The sequence below is a fragment of the Ambystoma mexicanum genome, chromosome 3p (assembly GCF_040938575.1).
Source record: "Ambystoma mexicanum isolate Mex_15411 chromosome 3p, UKY_AmexF1_1, whole genome shotgun sequence".
NCBI classification, from domain to species: domain Eukaryota; kingdom Metazoa; phylum Chordata; class Amphibia; order Caudata; family Ambystomatidae; genus Ambystoma; species Ambystoma mexicanum.
In genome coordinates this window covers 917,766,342-917,781,632 of record NC_090925.1, presented here as the reverse complement: position 1 = coordinate 917,781,632, position 15,291 = coordinate 917,766,342, and the positions used below count along the sequence as shown (strand labels likewise).

At 48.4% G+C, this 15,291-nt stretch overlaps 1 protein-coding gene across 1 annotated transcript in view; it reads right to left on the bottom strand.

Moving 5' to 3' along the window:
• Positions 1 to 10,396: 10,396 nt before the first annotated feature.
• Positions 10,397 to 15,291, bottom strand: part of LOC138580006 (extracellular calcium-sensing receptor-like) — a 114,175-nt gene continuing 109,280 nt past the window's right edge. Inside the window, exon 6 of the mRNA XM_069650236.1 lies at positions 10,397 to 12,697. Coding sequence (XP_069506337.1) covers positions 11,799 to 12,697 — 899 coding nt within the window. The 3' untranslated portion in view covers positions 10,397 to 11,798. The remainder of the gene's footprint in view (positions 12,698 to 15,291) is intronic.

Here is a 15,291-nt window from a genome sequence, read left to right as displayed (position 1 = left end):
CCTTCATGGGGCTGTACATAAGTGCACCCCCAGACCTACTAAGGCAGCAGAACCTTGCCTTCAGCAGCCCAAAAGTTAGTTCTATGGTGCACTGTGTCTGGATGGCTGCACGGCTGTAGGCATAGTGGTGCTAGTCTTGCGGTTGCCTGACAGGGGTAATCAGCCATGGCATCAAGGCGTATCCTGCATCACCTGCATGGGAGGGACACAAGGAGGATGAAGTCATTGTGTTGGTAGTGTCATGAAAGCCAAGTCTGTATGTTGGTCTGTGTCACATGGGATTGGCACAAGACGTAGGCAATGTCACAGATTACCCTAGTATCCAGTACATTATGTTAAAGGCTTCCAGTTTCCCTATCGTTCAGATTTTTGCACATTCATGCAGATGGAAATCAGCCTGCTTGCAGTTTGTATTTATTCATGAGCTTGGTAAATAAGGCTAAAACAGATCTCTCTGTCTGGTTCGTGCGTGCTGCCATTCTGCCTGTTGAACAATGTCAATGTCAGTATCAAGTGAAGTTAAATAGTTAAAAAGTCTTCTATGTATTTGATGCCGTTGAAATTGTGCACAGTTTTCTTTTTTTCTTCTTTTTGCAGAGAACAGAATTGTACTTTTCAGGATTTCCAGATTGTGAGTCAAAGAGTCCATTTTATACATGGGGAGGGTGAGTAGCTGTGTCAAAGTGTTCTTACATTTGCATGCTTACATAAGAATGGTATCAAAGGCTCCAAGGGCGCAGCCGCCTTAATGCTCCACTACTCACCCCTACTCACTGCCTCAACAGGTTGGCTGTGTCTCTCACCAACGGGTCAGGGCCACTCCATCCTCGGCTCCCATTGACCACCATAGAGCACTTGGCCACCACTTAGCCGCTCCGTGTGCCGGCTCTTTGCTGAGGTTTATAAGGTCCTGGATTGCAGGTCTGTGTCAATAGCCACTCCTCCAACCATAGAACATGAAGAAATACTCCATCGTAGACCACTTCACCACCACTTAGCCGCTCCACTTACCACAGCTTTACTGAGGTTTTTAAGGTCTTTGACTACAGGTCTGTGTCAATAGCCACTCCTCCAACATAGAACGCGAAGGAACACTCCACCATAGACCACTTCCACACCACTTAGCCTCTCACATAGTATTTGTTGATTTCTTATTTTAATGTAATGTGGTCAATGCACTGCAAGACTTTACTACAGATATTGGGCCTCAGTACGAGTTCGGCAGTAAAAATCCAGTGTTTCATTGATGCCGGTACCACCGTGTCCGGCAACCTGTGCCGCCGGAGACAACGGACGATCGTAGGTTGTTGGCGTGAGCACATTGTGGCATTCCGGAAACGGTGGCACCAGCATCACGGAAACACTGTGTTAAGTGGCAAAAAATGACAGCACCATCGCCACCGGTGCGCCCTGATCTGGCATCATGATGCCGGAGCCAGCATCACTGGAAACTGCGACACTGAAAACAGCGGCACTGGAATTACCATGACTGGAAATACAGTGATCACCGGTACAGGAAACAGTCCGCCGGCCATCATAAAAACACAATCCATTGCAATCTGCAGTATCCACTTGTCATCCACCCCTCCTAACTGCATAAAATGATAGTGGAACATGTCTATTCGCATTCGTGAGACCCGGCAGTGCAAGCCGCGCTACTCTGAGGCGGAGCTGAACATGCTATCTGAGACCATTGTCCTGCATGCAGGGGAGTTGTTCTCAACTGACCAGCGTCGCCAAACACAGCAGTGCAAAAAGGCCCTATGGGAAGAAGTGGCAGAGAAAGTCTTAGGAACGGGGACAACCACACGCATAGTCAGGGATTGCCACAAGCTGTGGGATGACCTCTCCCTGAGGTTCGGAAACCTCCTGTCAGCCCACCGCAGGCAAAGCATGGCCACAGGTGGTGGACCCTCCTTGCCAATGAGACTCATGCCCTGAGAGGAGAAGTGCAGCAGTGTGCTGCACATGGAGTCCATAGAAGGGGTTGGCACTGCGGAGGCCGTAGCTGGGACACCTGATGGGGCCGGTGAGTACACGTAGACACAAAATGCTGAACAACCCCCCTGGCCACCCTGCCCCCACGACTGTACCACCACATCACTCATATGGGAATTGCACCGTCCCCATCCCCCAGAATACACCCTACAGGCACCCCACCCACACCTGAACCATCACCCAGGACCCTGTCATGGCCATACACTTTGGCCCCCTCACAATGACCCATGCCTGTAATACATGATGAACACTGCACAGGCACCCTGAACTACCAGGTGTAGAGGCATCTTCCCCCACACAGACACACAGCACCCTGCCACAGTGTACTGCATGCATGCCTGGCATGCCACCACTGGCACCAAGGCACAACAATGTCATACCTCAGCTTCACCCACACATGGCTACCCTCCCATACAATGGCAATAACACATGCCCCCCACGTCCCTGCCAGACCTGACAAACACCCCCAATACACATACTGGCCCTGCAAAGGGTCATTCATCAGGCCCAGCCTTGCTCCATCCAACCTCCCCACTCCCACCTCTACATCCCAACACCTCACACTCTGACAGAGCCCCCATAGCACCATCCCCAGCAAATGCCAGGACATCAAGCCAGTAGTCCCAGTACAGCAGTGTATCATGTACCAACATCCCACAACCTGCAGCTGAGTCCGCACAACAGAATCATGTGTGCACCGTGCCATGTTCAACAGCATGTCCCCTCTACAGTAAGCCTCACAACCTGTGCATCTTGAACCCACAATGGTCCCTAACATCATGCCTTTCTTCCACCCTCAGGCACCTCATCCGACAGCGACATAGTGCAACCAGGAACCTCAAGGGTCACTCGATGCAGACAGCCGACAACTGCATGGACCGCCACCACCACCCAGGACACTGCAGCAAACACTGCGATGGTCACAACTGCCACACCAATCCAGGCTGCACCTGCAGTGGCTACGCCTGCTGCCCTCTCTGCCAGCACCAGCTGTGGCTACACCTGCTTCCCCCTCCACCCTGCCAGCACCTGTGGTGGTGAAATTGCCTGCATGGCCAACAGCAGGAGGATGGACACTACCCCCACCACAGCAGCCACATGCACATATCAACTCCAGTGCAGAAGAGGCTGCTGAGGATGCAGGAGACACAACAGGGGACATCACCAACCATACCACCTATGAGCAGCCTGAATTCAGCCCCATAAACCTCTCAAGCCCCCCACGCCCACCATTCCCCCGTGCCAGGGACATGGATGGCTGTCTTCTCCGCATTGAGGGACGGCAGGAGGAATGAACTGCCCTGGATCAGCAGCACCTAGAGGAGTGCCACCTGATGCGTGGGGAGGCAGCCTTGCTGCGCACTGAGGCCCAGCTGATGAGTGAAAGCATGCAGGCCACTGGCCGGTGCACTGCATGCTCCCTTGGGCATGCTAAGTCGGCTATTGTCCTCATGACCAGGAGGGTCCATATGGGCAACAGCATCATGTCGGCCATGGCAGAGTCAATGGCAATGTCCCTGCAGGTGGTCCTGGATTGAAGGGCCAGTGACTCTACACACACCCCATCCACAAGCTCCACACCTGCCAGTTCTCTCCATGGCAGCCCAAGGCAGAGGTCAATATGCCTGTCAGGCACACCACACCAGGGCAGCCCAGTGGCAAGCGGGCCTGTAAATAGTCCAAGGGCTAACATGTGCCATGGGTGTGTCTTGGGCTGAGACATCATGGACAATGTGCCACAAGTTGGGGTGGGGTTGTGGGGAGGGATAGTTTGGGAGGGATAGTTGGGGAGGGGGTGTAGGGAGGTATAGTTGGGGAGAGGGTGTTGGTCCACCTATTATTTCAAATCATACATTTCAATACACTGGGTGTTGCATAGAAATCATGACTGGACATTAATCTTTCATGGAATTGTGTGATTTATTTTGTGCATGATGTAGATTGTGGTTGGTGGCCTAGGCCATGTGTATGTGTGATGTGCTCAAAAGTATTGTCTGATCAGTTCATAGCGTGCATCACGTCCATCCATGGCATCCCTGCAATGGGGCAATGCAATTTCATCATCGCTGTCAGTGTCGGCCTCCGTCTCTGCTGGGCGCATGTCCATGTCTGTGGGAAGGCGAATGTTGCGCCTGAAGCACATGTTATGTAATATGGCACAGGCCAGACTATCTTTCCCACCATCATGGGACTGTACATAAGTGCACCCCCAGACCTGTGTGAGCGCTTTATAAATGTAAACAAACCTACTAAGGCAGCAGAACCTTGCCTTCAGCAGCCCAAAAGTTAGTTCTATGGTGCACTGTGTCTGGATGGCTGCACGGATGTAGGCATAGTGGTGCTAGTCTTGTGGTTGCCTGACAGGGGTAATCAGCCATGGCATCAAGGCGTATCCTGCATCACCTGCATGGGAGGGACACAAGGAGGATGAAGTCATTGTGTTGGTAGTGTCATGAAAGCCAAGTCTGCATGTTGGTCTGTGTCACATGGGATTGGCACAAGACGTAGGCAATGTCACAGATTACCCTAGTATCCAGTGCATTATGTTTAAGGCTTCCAGTTTCCCTATCTTACAGATGTTTGCACATTCATGCAGATGGAAATCAGCCTGCTTGCAGTCTGTATTTATTCATGAGCTTGGTTAATAAGGCTAAAACAGGTCTCTCTGTCTGGTTCTCTATGACGTCACTCATTCATATCAGGGCAATCTCATTGCAGATTGGTGACAGGGATAGTGCAATAGTTGTATGGAAATTGCAGTGAAGGTCGGAGATTTGCTCACAGCATATATCTTAAGGCAGCAGGAGCCAGAGCAGCTATCGTTTGTTGCTATGGAATGAATGAAGCTAGGATTTATTTCCTATATGTCTGCATGCATACTTTAATAAATGGATGTTTGATTTGCAATTAAAGCCGATTAATACTGCTTGTGAATGATCTTTTCATATGACAACACAGAAATGTGGATGAATACAAATTGAAAGGCCAAGAAATACATGTGGATGAATGCAGACGGAAAAGGTAGTTGATAAATGCCATGCACGAGAAGCCCTAATCATGATGCAAGGGGGTGGATTCCGTTCAATTTTCCCTTACCATTTAAAACACACCTTGCCCATTGACCCTTTGTCAACACCAGCTTCTACCTTGTCCACTGCGTGTGCTACTTCTGGTTCTGTTTGCATGTTCTACAATGCTCATCTCACCCATTCGTTAATTTGGGTTCAAACATTGTTATGCTTCTTTTTACATGTGAAGACAAGGGCTCAACACCCTCTCTGGGCTTTAGGCATCTGTGGATCAGGCATGCAGAGGCTGGAACCAGGAGGCAGAGAGGAAGATAGGAACCTGGACTGATTTTCAAAACATCCGCTCTATTCAGACATCGGAAATAATAGCTCTGAGTTCTCAATTCTGCTGCCTTTTATACATTTTGCAGTTGGCACAGTGTTAACTTTCATGATGCAGTTCATTCGGATTGGGCCAGACAATTAAAGACAAGCCCTTTCCCCTTCTAGGGTTGGTTGGCTTTATTATAAATCCTTTGATGCCTTGAGAAAGGACATCCTTGGCAGCCTCATCGACGTAATTTTGGCAGGCGATAGCATGTTTCTCTGCCAAGAAATCTAAATATGGGCATCAGCTGTAGTGGACTGCCCATGAACTCAACACAATTGTTACTAGTTTTAACAGCTGTCTGCTCTAATTGCTATCTTCCCAGAACACCAGGCACGTCACCATCAGAATTGCTGCCAAGAAGTCTGAAACAAGTGTTCCAGATGTCTTTCTTCAATGAACTTTAAATGACATTCTATGAGAGAATTATTTAATTATTTCATCATGATTTTGTGAAATTCGACTATTTTGTATTTCTAGCAGCCATTTTAAAATCTGCCTGACCTTGTCTCAACCAAAATGGCTGACCAATCTGTTTTTAATCAGAACTCATTTTCTGTTCACTTTTCAGCCTAGATTTCTGATATTTGTGATAAATGTGTGCTACCTGTGATGCCCTCTGATGCATTCTGACCCTAACAATATATGTTGCTCTTAAATGTTCTTTTTGGCCTACAAAGCGATATAATTCTGATTTTTGCAATACTAAAACTATCGATCAGCCTGACAAGCTATCTGCCTTCAGTTTGAGGGGGGTGGGGTCTAGCACCTTTAATGGGTGTGTGCACTTGTGACAGGCAGGAGATCTGGCTACATGCTGTGGGGTACAGTGCTTGTGGGGGGAGTTACATTAGTTTGACATGGCTGTGGCGCAGGTGGTGGGGGATGTGCACAGTGTGTAGATGTTGTGGTGGGTGGCATGGGTGAAATGCATTCTGGTACCTGTAGTGCATGTGCTGTGTCTGTTTATCGTTGTAAAAATAGTAATGGGGTGTGCTCCATTTGCCTAGGCACCACATGCCAGACAAGCCCTCCTGCTCATGCATGCTATCTGTGTACATGTCATCGCATTGCGCCCATGCACTGTTGACAGTGGACAACCCACCCCCCCTTTCCACAGTGCACATGCCATGGTACTTTGATTCAGCCAACAGCCAGATCCGGTCTCTGCTGTATAGTGCCATGTACCCTGGGAGCATGGAGTTATGCCACACCATGGAATTGTGCGTGGAACCTGGGAAACGTGCACAGCAGTGGGTGATGAGGAGGTCTGCATCGCACACAACCTGCACATTGAGGGAGTCGTACAGTTTGCGGTTGCGGTAGACCACCTCATTTGCATGTCTGACCACCAGCTCAACATGTGTGCAGTCCAGCGCACTGATGACATTGGGTATGCATGCCAGGGTGTGGAACCTCACTTTGGTGGCATTGACCTGGGATGGTGTTCTGGGGAGGGCTATGTGGTCTGACATGTGCTTCAGGAGTGCATCCAAGACCTGGAAGAGCACCCTGGAGGAACAGGGTTGGGATAATCCATGCAGCTCACCCACAGTGTACTGAAAGGTGCCAGTGGCCATGAAATGCAGCACCAATACCACCATGAGCATCCTGATGTTGATTAGGCTGCTGATGACATCATGGATCAAATCAACAATGTGTGTAATGGTCTCCCTGTCCAGCCAATACAGGGTGTGGATCTGTGCTGAACTCAGGTTCCAGGTTGTGGCCCTGCTTAGGGGACATACAGCATACACTTCACTCGGGCCTGCCTAGGCATGGGGTGGTGGACCGTTACCAGCCCTGTATGCCCCCCGAAGTGGGGGTGATTGATGGAAACCTCACCATAAGGTCAAAAATCCCAAAAGAATGAATAGCTACAAAGTGATGAGGAAATATGAATCCATGAGTAAAGGAGAGGTAATATGTTAGAGTTAGGGCTGAACTGGTTAACCAACAGAATAGTAAAAATCGGATTGACCAACAGACAATATGGCAAAACTCTTCACTGAAACTACCCCCACACTGCCACCCACCTTCTCAGTCATCCCACCCATGAAGCGTGTGCCAGTTTAGGCTTTGGCCACCACTTTCTCTCCCCCTCCTGCACCTCTGGCTGACTTGCATCCTGACACAGCCCTTTCCAACCTCCACTCTTCTATCTCTGACACTCTTAATGTACTTTCCCCTGTCATGAGGATCCGCTTCTCTCTCTCCCTCTCCCCTGCTAAATTCCTGGTTGAAACTGCAACGGTTACCTGGCCACCCTTTCTGATCTCTGGCCCAGGCCCCGCAATTTTCACACCTGCACTGCAACCCCTGCACCTGGCGACTGTTGTTCTGTATCCCTACAGTCCCCCTACCAGCACTTATGTCTGCTCTTACCTGCACTTGCCACCATTTGGCCTTTCTATTATCCTATTTATTCTACTATCCCATTTACTGCACTTTCCCCTCTCCCTTCCCCCTCGCACTTTTCCCTTTCCCCCTTCCCATGCACTTGCGCGATCTGAATGACACCTGGCCTAGTAAGATCGCTGTCTGTCTTCCCTCTGTCCCCCCTCCCTTGCCTTGTCACGCCTCGAAACACTTGTGTATAGGGGGGTTATAAATGCCAAATCATATCATATCATATCAAGCCCAAAGCCAAGTTCAACTCTTAGTACGACTCGTCACCCTAAAACGCAAGTGTAGGGTGGCTGAGAGGAAATGGCTGGCATCTTGTACATCCTCTGACAAACTGGCCTGCCGCCTGCTCCAAAGGCAACACTGACTCTCTGTCCTCGCTAAGGAGAGAGCTCACATCGAAGACAGCGTCTCTGCAGAATCTAACAACTCAGCCTAAATCTTTAAAATCTGCACAGAGCTGGCCAATCCTGAAGCAGTCTTTACCTCTCCTGTCTCCCTCCCAGGCCATCTGCATGGCCTTGGCTTCACATTTCATCTTTAAAACCCAGGACATCCTGTCCACCCTCTTGTTCTGGCCACCTTCTCCCTCTACTTTCTTCTCTACCTCTGGCCTCCCTGCAGCCACCTCTCCTCCTCCCTTTTCTGCCTTTCCTCTGTTCATCCCCAAAGAGGTTTCTAGACAAGTCCGATCTATGAAAGTCCTATCAAAACAGGTTCTTCCCTGTTCATCCAAAATCATCAATGACCACATTGACACCCTCTCTCCAGCCTTGGCCGACTTTTGCAATCACTCTTTTGCCACTGGAACCTTCCCTTTCCCCCAGAAGCACTCTCTTGTGCACCCTCTTCTTAAGAAACCCTCAGCCGACCTCTCCTGTCCGGCTAATTATCGCCAATCTCCATTACTTCTTTCCTGGGCAAACCCTTGGAAAAGCTAGCCATCTCCCAGCTTAGTCTTCAGACTGAATCTGTTGATTGTCTCCACGACCATCAGTCTGGCTTCAGAGCAGCCAGAAGCACGGAAACTGCTGTCCTGAACATCCCTCTGTCCTCATCTTTTCGATCTCTCCTCTGCATTTGACATGGTCAACCATGCCATCCTGCTCAACCGGCTCCCTGATAACCTGGGTATCACTGATCAGACCCTGGCCTGGCTGACCTCTTTCCTCTCTGACTGACCCTCCCAGGTCTAACTTGGGTCCTTCCTCTCCTCTATCTCACTCTCTACCTGTGGTGTTCCCCAGGGGTCCAACCTTTCTCCCTGGCTGTTCAACCAACTGGCACCTCTTGCCCACCGCATTGCTGCTCTCTGCTCCAACTTTCAATGCTATGCGGATGACACTCAGCTCGCTTTCAGGCTCCCCTCAGCCGCCTCCTCTCCCTCTCTCATCCCGGATTGTCTGTCTGCAATCCAGGAGTGGTGTGCCGCTAATAATCTCTGCCTTAATGCCAGTAAGACGGAGATCCTCCTCATCAGCACTCCTGCACCTTCCTTTTCTGTCACTCTCTGGCCACCCACTCTGTGCCCTCTTCCTGCTCCCACCTGTGAGACTAAGAACCTCAGGGTCATCTTCAACTCTACACTCTCCTTCTCTCCTCAAATCTCTGATGTTTCTAAGTAGTCAAACTTCCAGCTGCACCTACGAGGTATTCTTCCTTTCCTCACCTTCCCCCAGAAGCTCACTGTCGCCAGAGCTCTGGTTCTCTCTAGGCTGGATTACTGCAACATCCTCTTTCTAAATCTGCCTGCCTCTACTCTCCGTCCTCTACAACTCATCCAGAACAGGACTGCAAGACTTGTCCTTGGCCTCAAGCCCAGAGATCATATCTCCCAGCCCTGAAATCTCTCAATTGGCTCCTAGTGGCAGCAAGGATCAAGTTCAATACCCTCTGCATTGTCCACAAGGCCTTCTGGGGCCTGGGACCGCAGTACCTCCAAATCTCTATTCGGAAATATCTTCCAACTCGAGCTCTTCACTCCTCCACCTCCAACTCCTTGAGGGTCAGTCGCTTCTCCAAGCAACAAGTTGGGGGCAGATCTCTTTCTTCAGCTGGCGCCTCCCTCTAAACAGCCTCCCTGCCTCTCTGAAACTTGAGCAGACCCATCTCTGGTTCCAGAAGCACCTCAAGACCTTCCTCTTTGCTTCTGCCTTTTCTCTTCCTCTCCCCTGCTGATCTCTTGTCTGATACTGCACTGGTCACCCGGCTACCCTCAGAATTCGGGCCCAGGTCCCTGCCCCCCCAGTTGCACTCCTGCACTGCCACCTGGAATCCCCTGCACTTGTGGTCTTTATCTGCAACCCTACAGCCCCCTTAACTGCACGTATTGACAGCTATTGTCTGCACTTTGAACACTTGCCACCTGTTGGCTGCACTACTTGTTTGTGATCCAGTGTCTGGAATTTGCCCGCCCCAACCCCTCATGGCACTTCCCCCATCCCCTCAGCCCTGCACTTGCGCGATCTCAATGTCACTAGGCTTAGTAAGATCGTTGTTTTGTCCTTCCTCTGTTTCCCCTCCCTTGCCTTGTCGCGCCTTGAAACACTTGTGTATAGGCGCGTTATAAATGCCATATCATATCATATATCATGATATACAAATCTTGCTCATATTTATTCATTCTGGATACTCGGTAAACCTTACTTAATTGTACAAACAAGTACACATATAGTAAAAACAATTCATAGTTACCACAAACAGCAACAAGAATGACAGTAGATTAGAAAATTAGACAAAGACATTTACAGCATTGAGCTCCTAGGAGGCAACATGGGCACACACACATTTCTGATAAATAGAGATAGGAGGTCAGATTGGGGAGTCTTCCAAGGAGAATTTCAGATTAGGGGTTCATTTAGTTGCAAAGTCTCCAGTCATGGTTTGGGATTTCTTGAATCAGGAAATGTCTTGTCAGAAAAAAACATAACTGTGGATGAGTGCTATGAAGTAATTGGGCCTCATTACGAGTCCGGCGGTAGCCATGCCGGTAAAACCGGCAGGCTGCCGCCGGACTCGTGGGGATGTACCAACTCCGGACTAGCAGGAATTACTGGGGCATAACAGCCCCGGTGGTCCAGTAATTCCAGAGCCGGCATTCCTTTGCTCCCCATTCCCGTGGAGTCCCATAGGACTCCTTGGGAATGGGGGCCACGGACACACTGGCACCATGCGGTAATGGTGCCAGTGTTTCCACATCCGTCCGCGGCCGGTGGCGTTATGTCCACCAGGACAGACCTGGCGGGTGTAGCACCACACGGCCACAGAACCTGTAGTTAGCTGGTCCGGAAAACGGTGCCGGTATGGTTTTAGGGGCACCGTTAAATCCGGACCAGCTAACTTGTAATGGGGCCCAATGAAGCCGAATTTAAAATGGATGCAACCCTCTGTAGAACACCAGAAAATGGTAGGTTAGACAGGACAAATGGGATTCTCCATCCAGATTCTCAATGTCAGGTGAGCTATAGGGTACATTATAGCCTTGTCGGATAGCAAAGAGTAGTAAGGGCTGTCTGCCAAAAGATGATTTCTCTGACAAGACTGATATCCATGGACTAGACAATGCAGCAAAGATTCAGAGAAAGATTCAGTGTGTGGAAATGTGGTCATTGTAACATTTTAACCTAGGAGTGGGTTTGGAGTGAGTCAACCATACTTATTTATCTGATGGGACCTGTGGTGAGGAGATTATACCAAAAAGAGCTTAGAGAGCCAGCAGTGGTAAGGATGTGGGCCAGGTGAGTTCAGAAGAATATGTTGTACCAGGAATGTGGTTTAGAAAGCGAGAAGGCGTCTGGCTCTAAAGGGTGTCAGGGCAGTTTAGACAGTGCATCTAGTGTCCTAGTAAACCTGCTCTACATTGGTGCCGATGCAGGATACGTAGAAGCAGATACTGTAGTGCCAATCTCATGGACACTGCAATGAATCCATTGCAATCATTACAGTTCACACACATTTTTAAATTCCCAAATCTGTTCTCTATGCTCAGCCCAGAGGTATCATTGTTTACCCTGCAAATGCTTTCTTGTGTTCATTTCAGGCTTCCTGATAATGATATAACATTTTGGGAAGAATATACAGAGCAGTAACCCAGCGCTGGAGGTCAGAATGGCAAATATCTCCACTGAGACCATGAACTTCCCCTTAGTGCTAAGGTACGCTGGGATGAAGGACGTCCAGACGCTGAGGAACACCATCATGCTGAAGGTGATCAGCTTGGTCTCATTAAAGCTGTCGGGCAACTTTCTTGCCTGGAAGGCAACGAGGAAGCTCAGGCAGGCCAATAAACCCAGGAAGCCCAGCATGCTGTAGAAGGCAGCCTGTGAGTTCTCGTTACATTCGAGTATGATCTTCCCGATGGAAGATCTCATGTTCATTTCCAGGAAAGGGGGGGACAGCCTCAGCCATGTAATGCAAATAATAACCTGGATTAAAAAGCAAAGAAGGACAATGACTGCAGGCACTTTCAATCCCAGCCAACCTCTGAATTTGCTGTCTGGCTTTGTGGCTTTAAAGGCAATCACAACAACGAGAGTTTTAGCAAGAATGCACCCCACACAAAAGGAAAATGTCACACCAAAGAACATTTGTCGAAGAAGGCAGCTTGTCTTTACCGGCCGCCCAATGAAAGTCAAGGAGCACAGGAAGCAGAGCATGAGCGAGGACAGGAGCATGTAGCTCAGAGCACGGTTGTTAGCTCGGACGATAGGGGTGTCTCGGTGCTTGAGGAATATTATCAAAACAGCAGCAGTGAGAAGGGAGAACAGAACTGCGATGGCGGCGAGACCTGCTCCGAGCGGCTCATCGAAAGAGAGAAATTCCACAGGCTTTCTGATGCACTCATTTCTCTCCAGGTTTGACCATTGATTGTCTGGACATTTAACACAATAAACAGCATCTGTAAAAGTGGCAAAAGAAGAAACATGTAAAAAACAAAAATGTCTTAACTTCCACACACGATACATGTACTATTCAGAGCATGGCCACTTGCCACGCAGTAACTGTGCCTCAACAGTTAAGCAAATATGGCAAGTGTTATTACCTGACTAAACTGTCTACAATCATTCATTCACAGAACTTTATTCGTATTGCAACATAGCAATTTATTCAAGTGCAAAAGACAGTAAAAGCAACTGAAAAAATCTAATAAAAATAAGCAAAAGAAGATAAAATACCCACATAAAACACATTAGCCATCCATTTAAAACAGAGATAAAAACCAGTGGGCTCGTTATATCATGCACACTACCACTGTTTGTTGCCTTTATTATTTATTTATTTATTATTTATAATTTCTCCTTTGTTCCGCACTTTCCACTTCTCCCCCCTTCGATGCACTTTTCCCCTCCCCCTCTCCCATGCACCTGCGCGTTCTCAATGTCACTGGGCCTAGTAAGATCGTCGTTTTGTTCTCCCCTGTTCTCCTCCCTTGCCTTGTTGCGCTCTGAAACGCTTGTGTACGAGCGCGATATAAATAAAATATAAAATAATGCATTTCAGTCTCGGTTCTAAGCTGGAGTGCCTTTCTTAAATAGGCATTCAGGGCAGAGTTCACCCACAGTTATTTACATCAGGCCAAGTAATTATAGGCTGGGAGAGATTTCCTTATTTCAGTATGCTTTAGAATTTGAATTAAATAATAGGCACGTATGGCAGCATACTTCGGGGACATTAGAACAACATGTAGGCTAGTTTCAGCCTTATCAATACAAAAGGGACAGTAGCTTTTAGCATAAGATGCATACGTATTGCAGGTAGCTAACAGTGGGTTGAGTGTTAACAAGTTAAAATGGATCCTGGTCAAGGCCCAACGTTCATAAATGTATATTGTGGTACTGAGATATGGCTGAATACCAATAGTTCAGAAATTCTCTGCGTTTTTCAGTATCGGGCATGCCAGTCCTCCTGTCTACTTTCGGCCGTGCCACATCCTTATCCATGATGATCAGCACAGGCTGATGCCCAAATGCTGAAACAAAATTACTAAGGGCACTGGTACTTTGGGCCATCTTTCGGGCAGCAACATTTTGGTGAGAAACACCCCTTTCCCTTTTAATCAAAAGTTACCCCCAACTAAGCAAAATGGTCTTTCTCTGGAATCTTTTCGTTTTAAACCGTGGAGTAGGTGAAGTGTCTTTTGGGGGGCTTGCTAGTTGAGAAACTAAGACCCACAGATTTTGCCGTGGTTACTTTCGGGTCCATAGAGGCCATAAGGTTCACATATCTTGTAATCAGGGCTTGAAGTGAACATGGGGTTCTTCCAATGAGAGCCACATCCTCGGCATAAGCCTGGGAGGGAGTTCATTTATAACTAAAATGAGCGACGTCCCCTGGCCCTTGGGCAATGCAGCTTCACGGTTGTTAGTGCATGGGGAGAACAACAGGGTCTCAAAACGCACCGCTGCTGAACACCCCCATTAACCTTAAACCATGTGGTGAGATCCCCCTACTTTCACTGCCACCAGTGGTCGAAATGGGCGGGAGTGGTGCTCCTCTACTTTTTTTATTTGTTACTGTTCCTATACTTTTATTTTAAAAAGAAACTGTTCCGGAATGGTTTTGTTTCAAAATCAAAGTGTCGGAAGAAGTTGAAACTTGCACTTCATTGCACTGAACGCCCCCTTAAACAGCAGGCGCCTTTGTTTAGGGGTTTGTATGGCACGTGGGAGGGGACGCAGAGATGGGGTTTGTGGGGACAGACCAGCAGGGAACACAGTCCCACTACTTCTTTCCCTACTCTTCAACCACTGACTGTGGCCAGGTTACCTCTATGGGGCTCCACCAGGATCCTGACCAAGTATTCCGGTAAGCCCTGTTTGCGAAGCTCCCTCCCCAGCTTTGCCCTAAAAAAGCTCCTTTTTAATGTATACAGCATTTGGCAGGATTAGGTACAGATTTAGTACCTGGTTCGCAGAGCCGAGACTAACACGGGATTCTAACCGTGAGTCTGATCAAATATTATGTGATTCCATCCATTTATCCATTTGCTAAGATAGTATAAAAGCGTGCGTGAATTCTATTTAAACGTGCTGTATAATATAGATTTAGGGCAGTATGAAGATGGTAGAATGTTATTGCATTTTCTATATATTGGACATAAAATAACATCTTTCCTGGACTTTGGAAGAGATGCTTACTGCTAGCATGATATTAAAGAGAGAAAACAAGATAATCGACCAAAAAAGCGGGTCACATTTGAAAAGGTCTGCAGGCATATTATCAGGCCCAGGAGGTTTCCCAGCTCTTTGTGCTTTGATTGATTTCAATATATAATCCCTACTGAAATTCATATCACCATTTGCCAACCCCCCAGCGCAGGGGCAATAGGTAGACTTCTCTCATGGGGAGATGGTGCCGAAGGATAAGCCTTAGGAAAGCATGGCAAACGATTCACCCAATCATCAGCCGGGACAGAACGGAACATTACCTGACTTGGACCAGAGGTTGGTGGACCGGACTTCATGATTTTCCAAAGTTTTTGACACAGGGTGC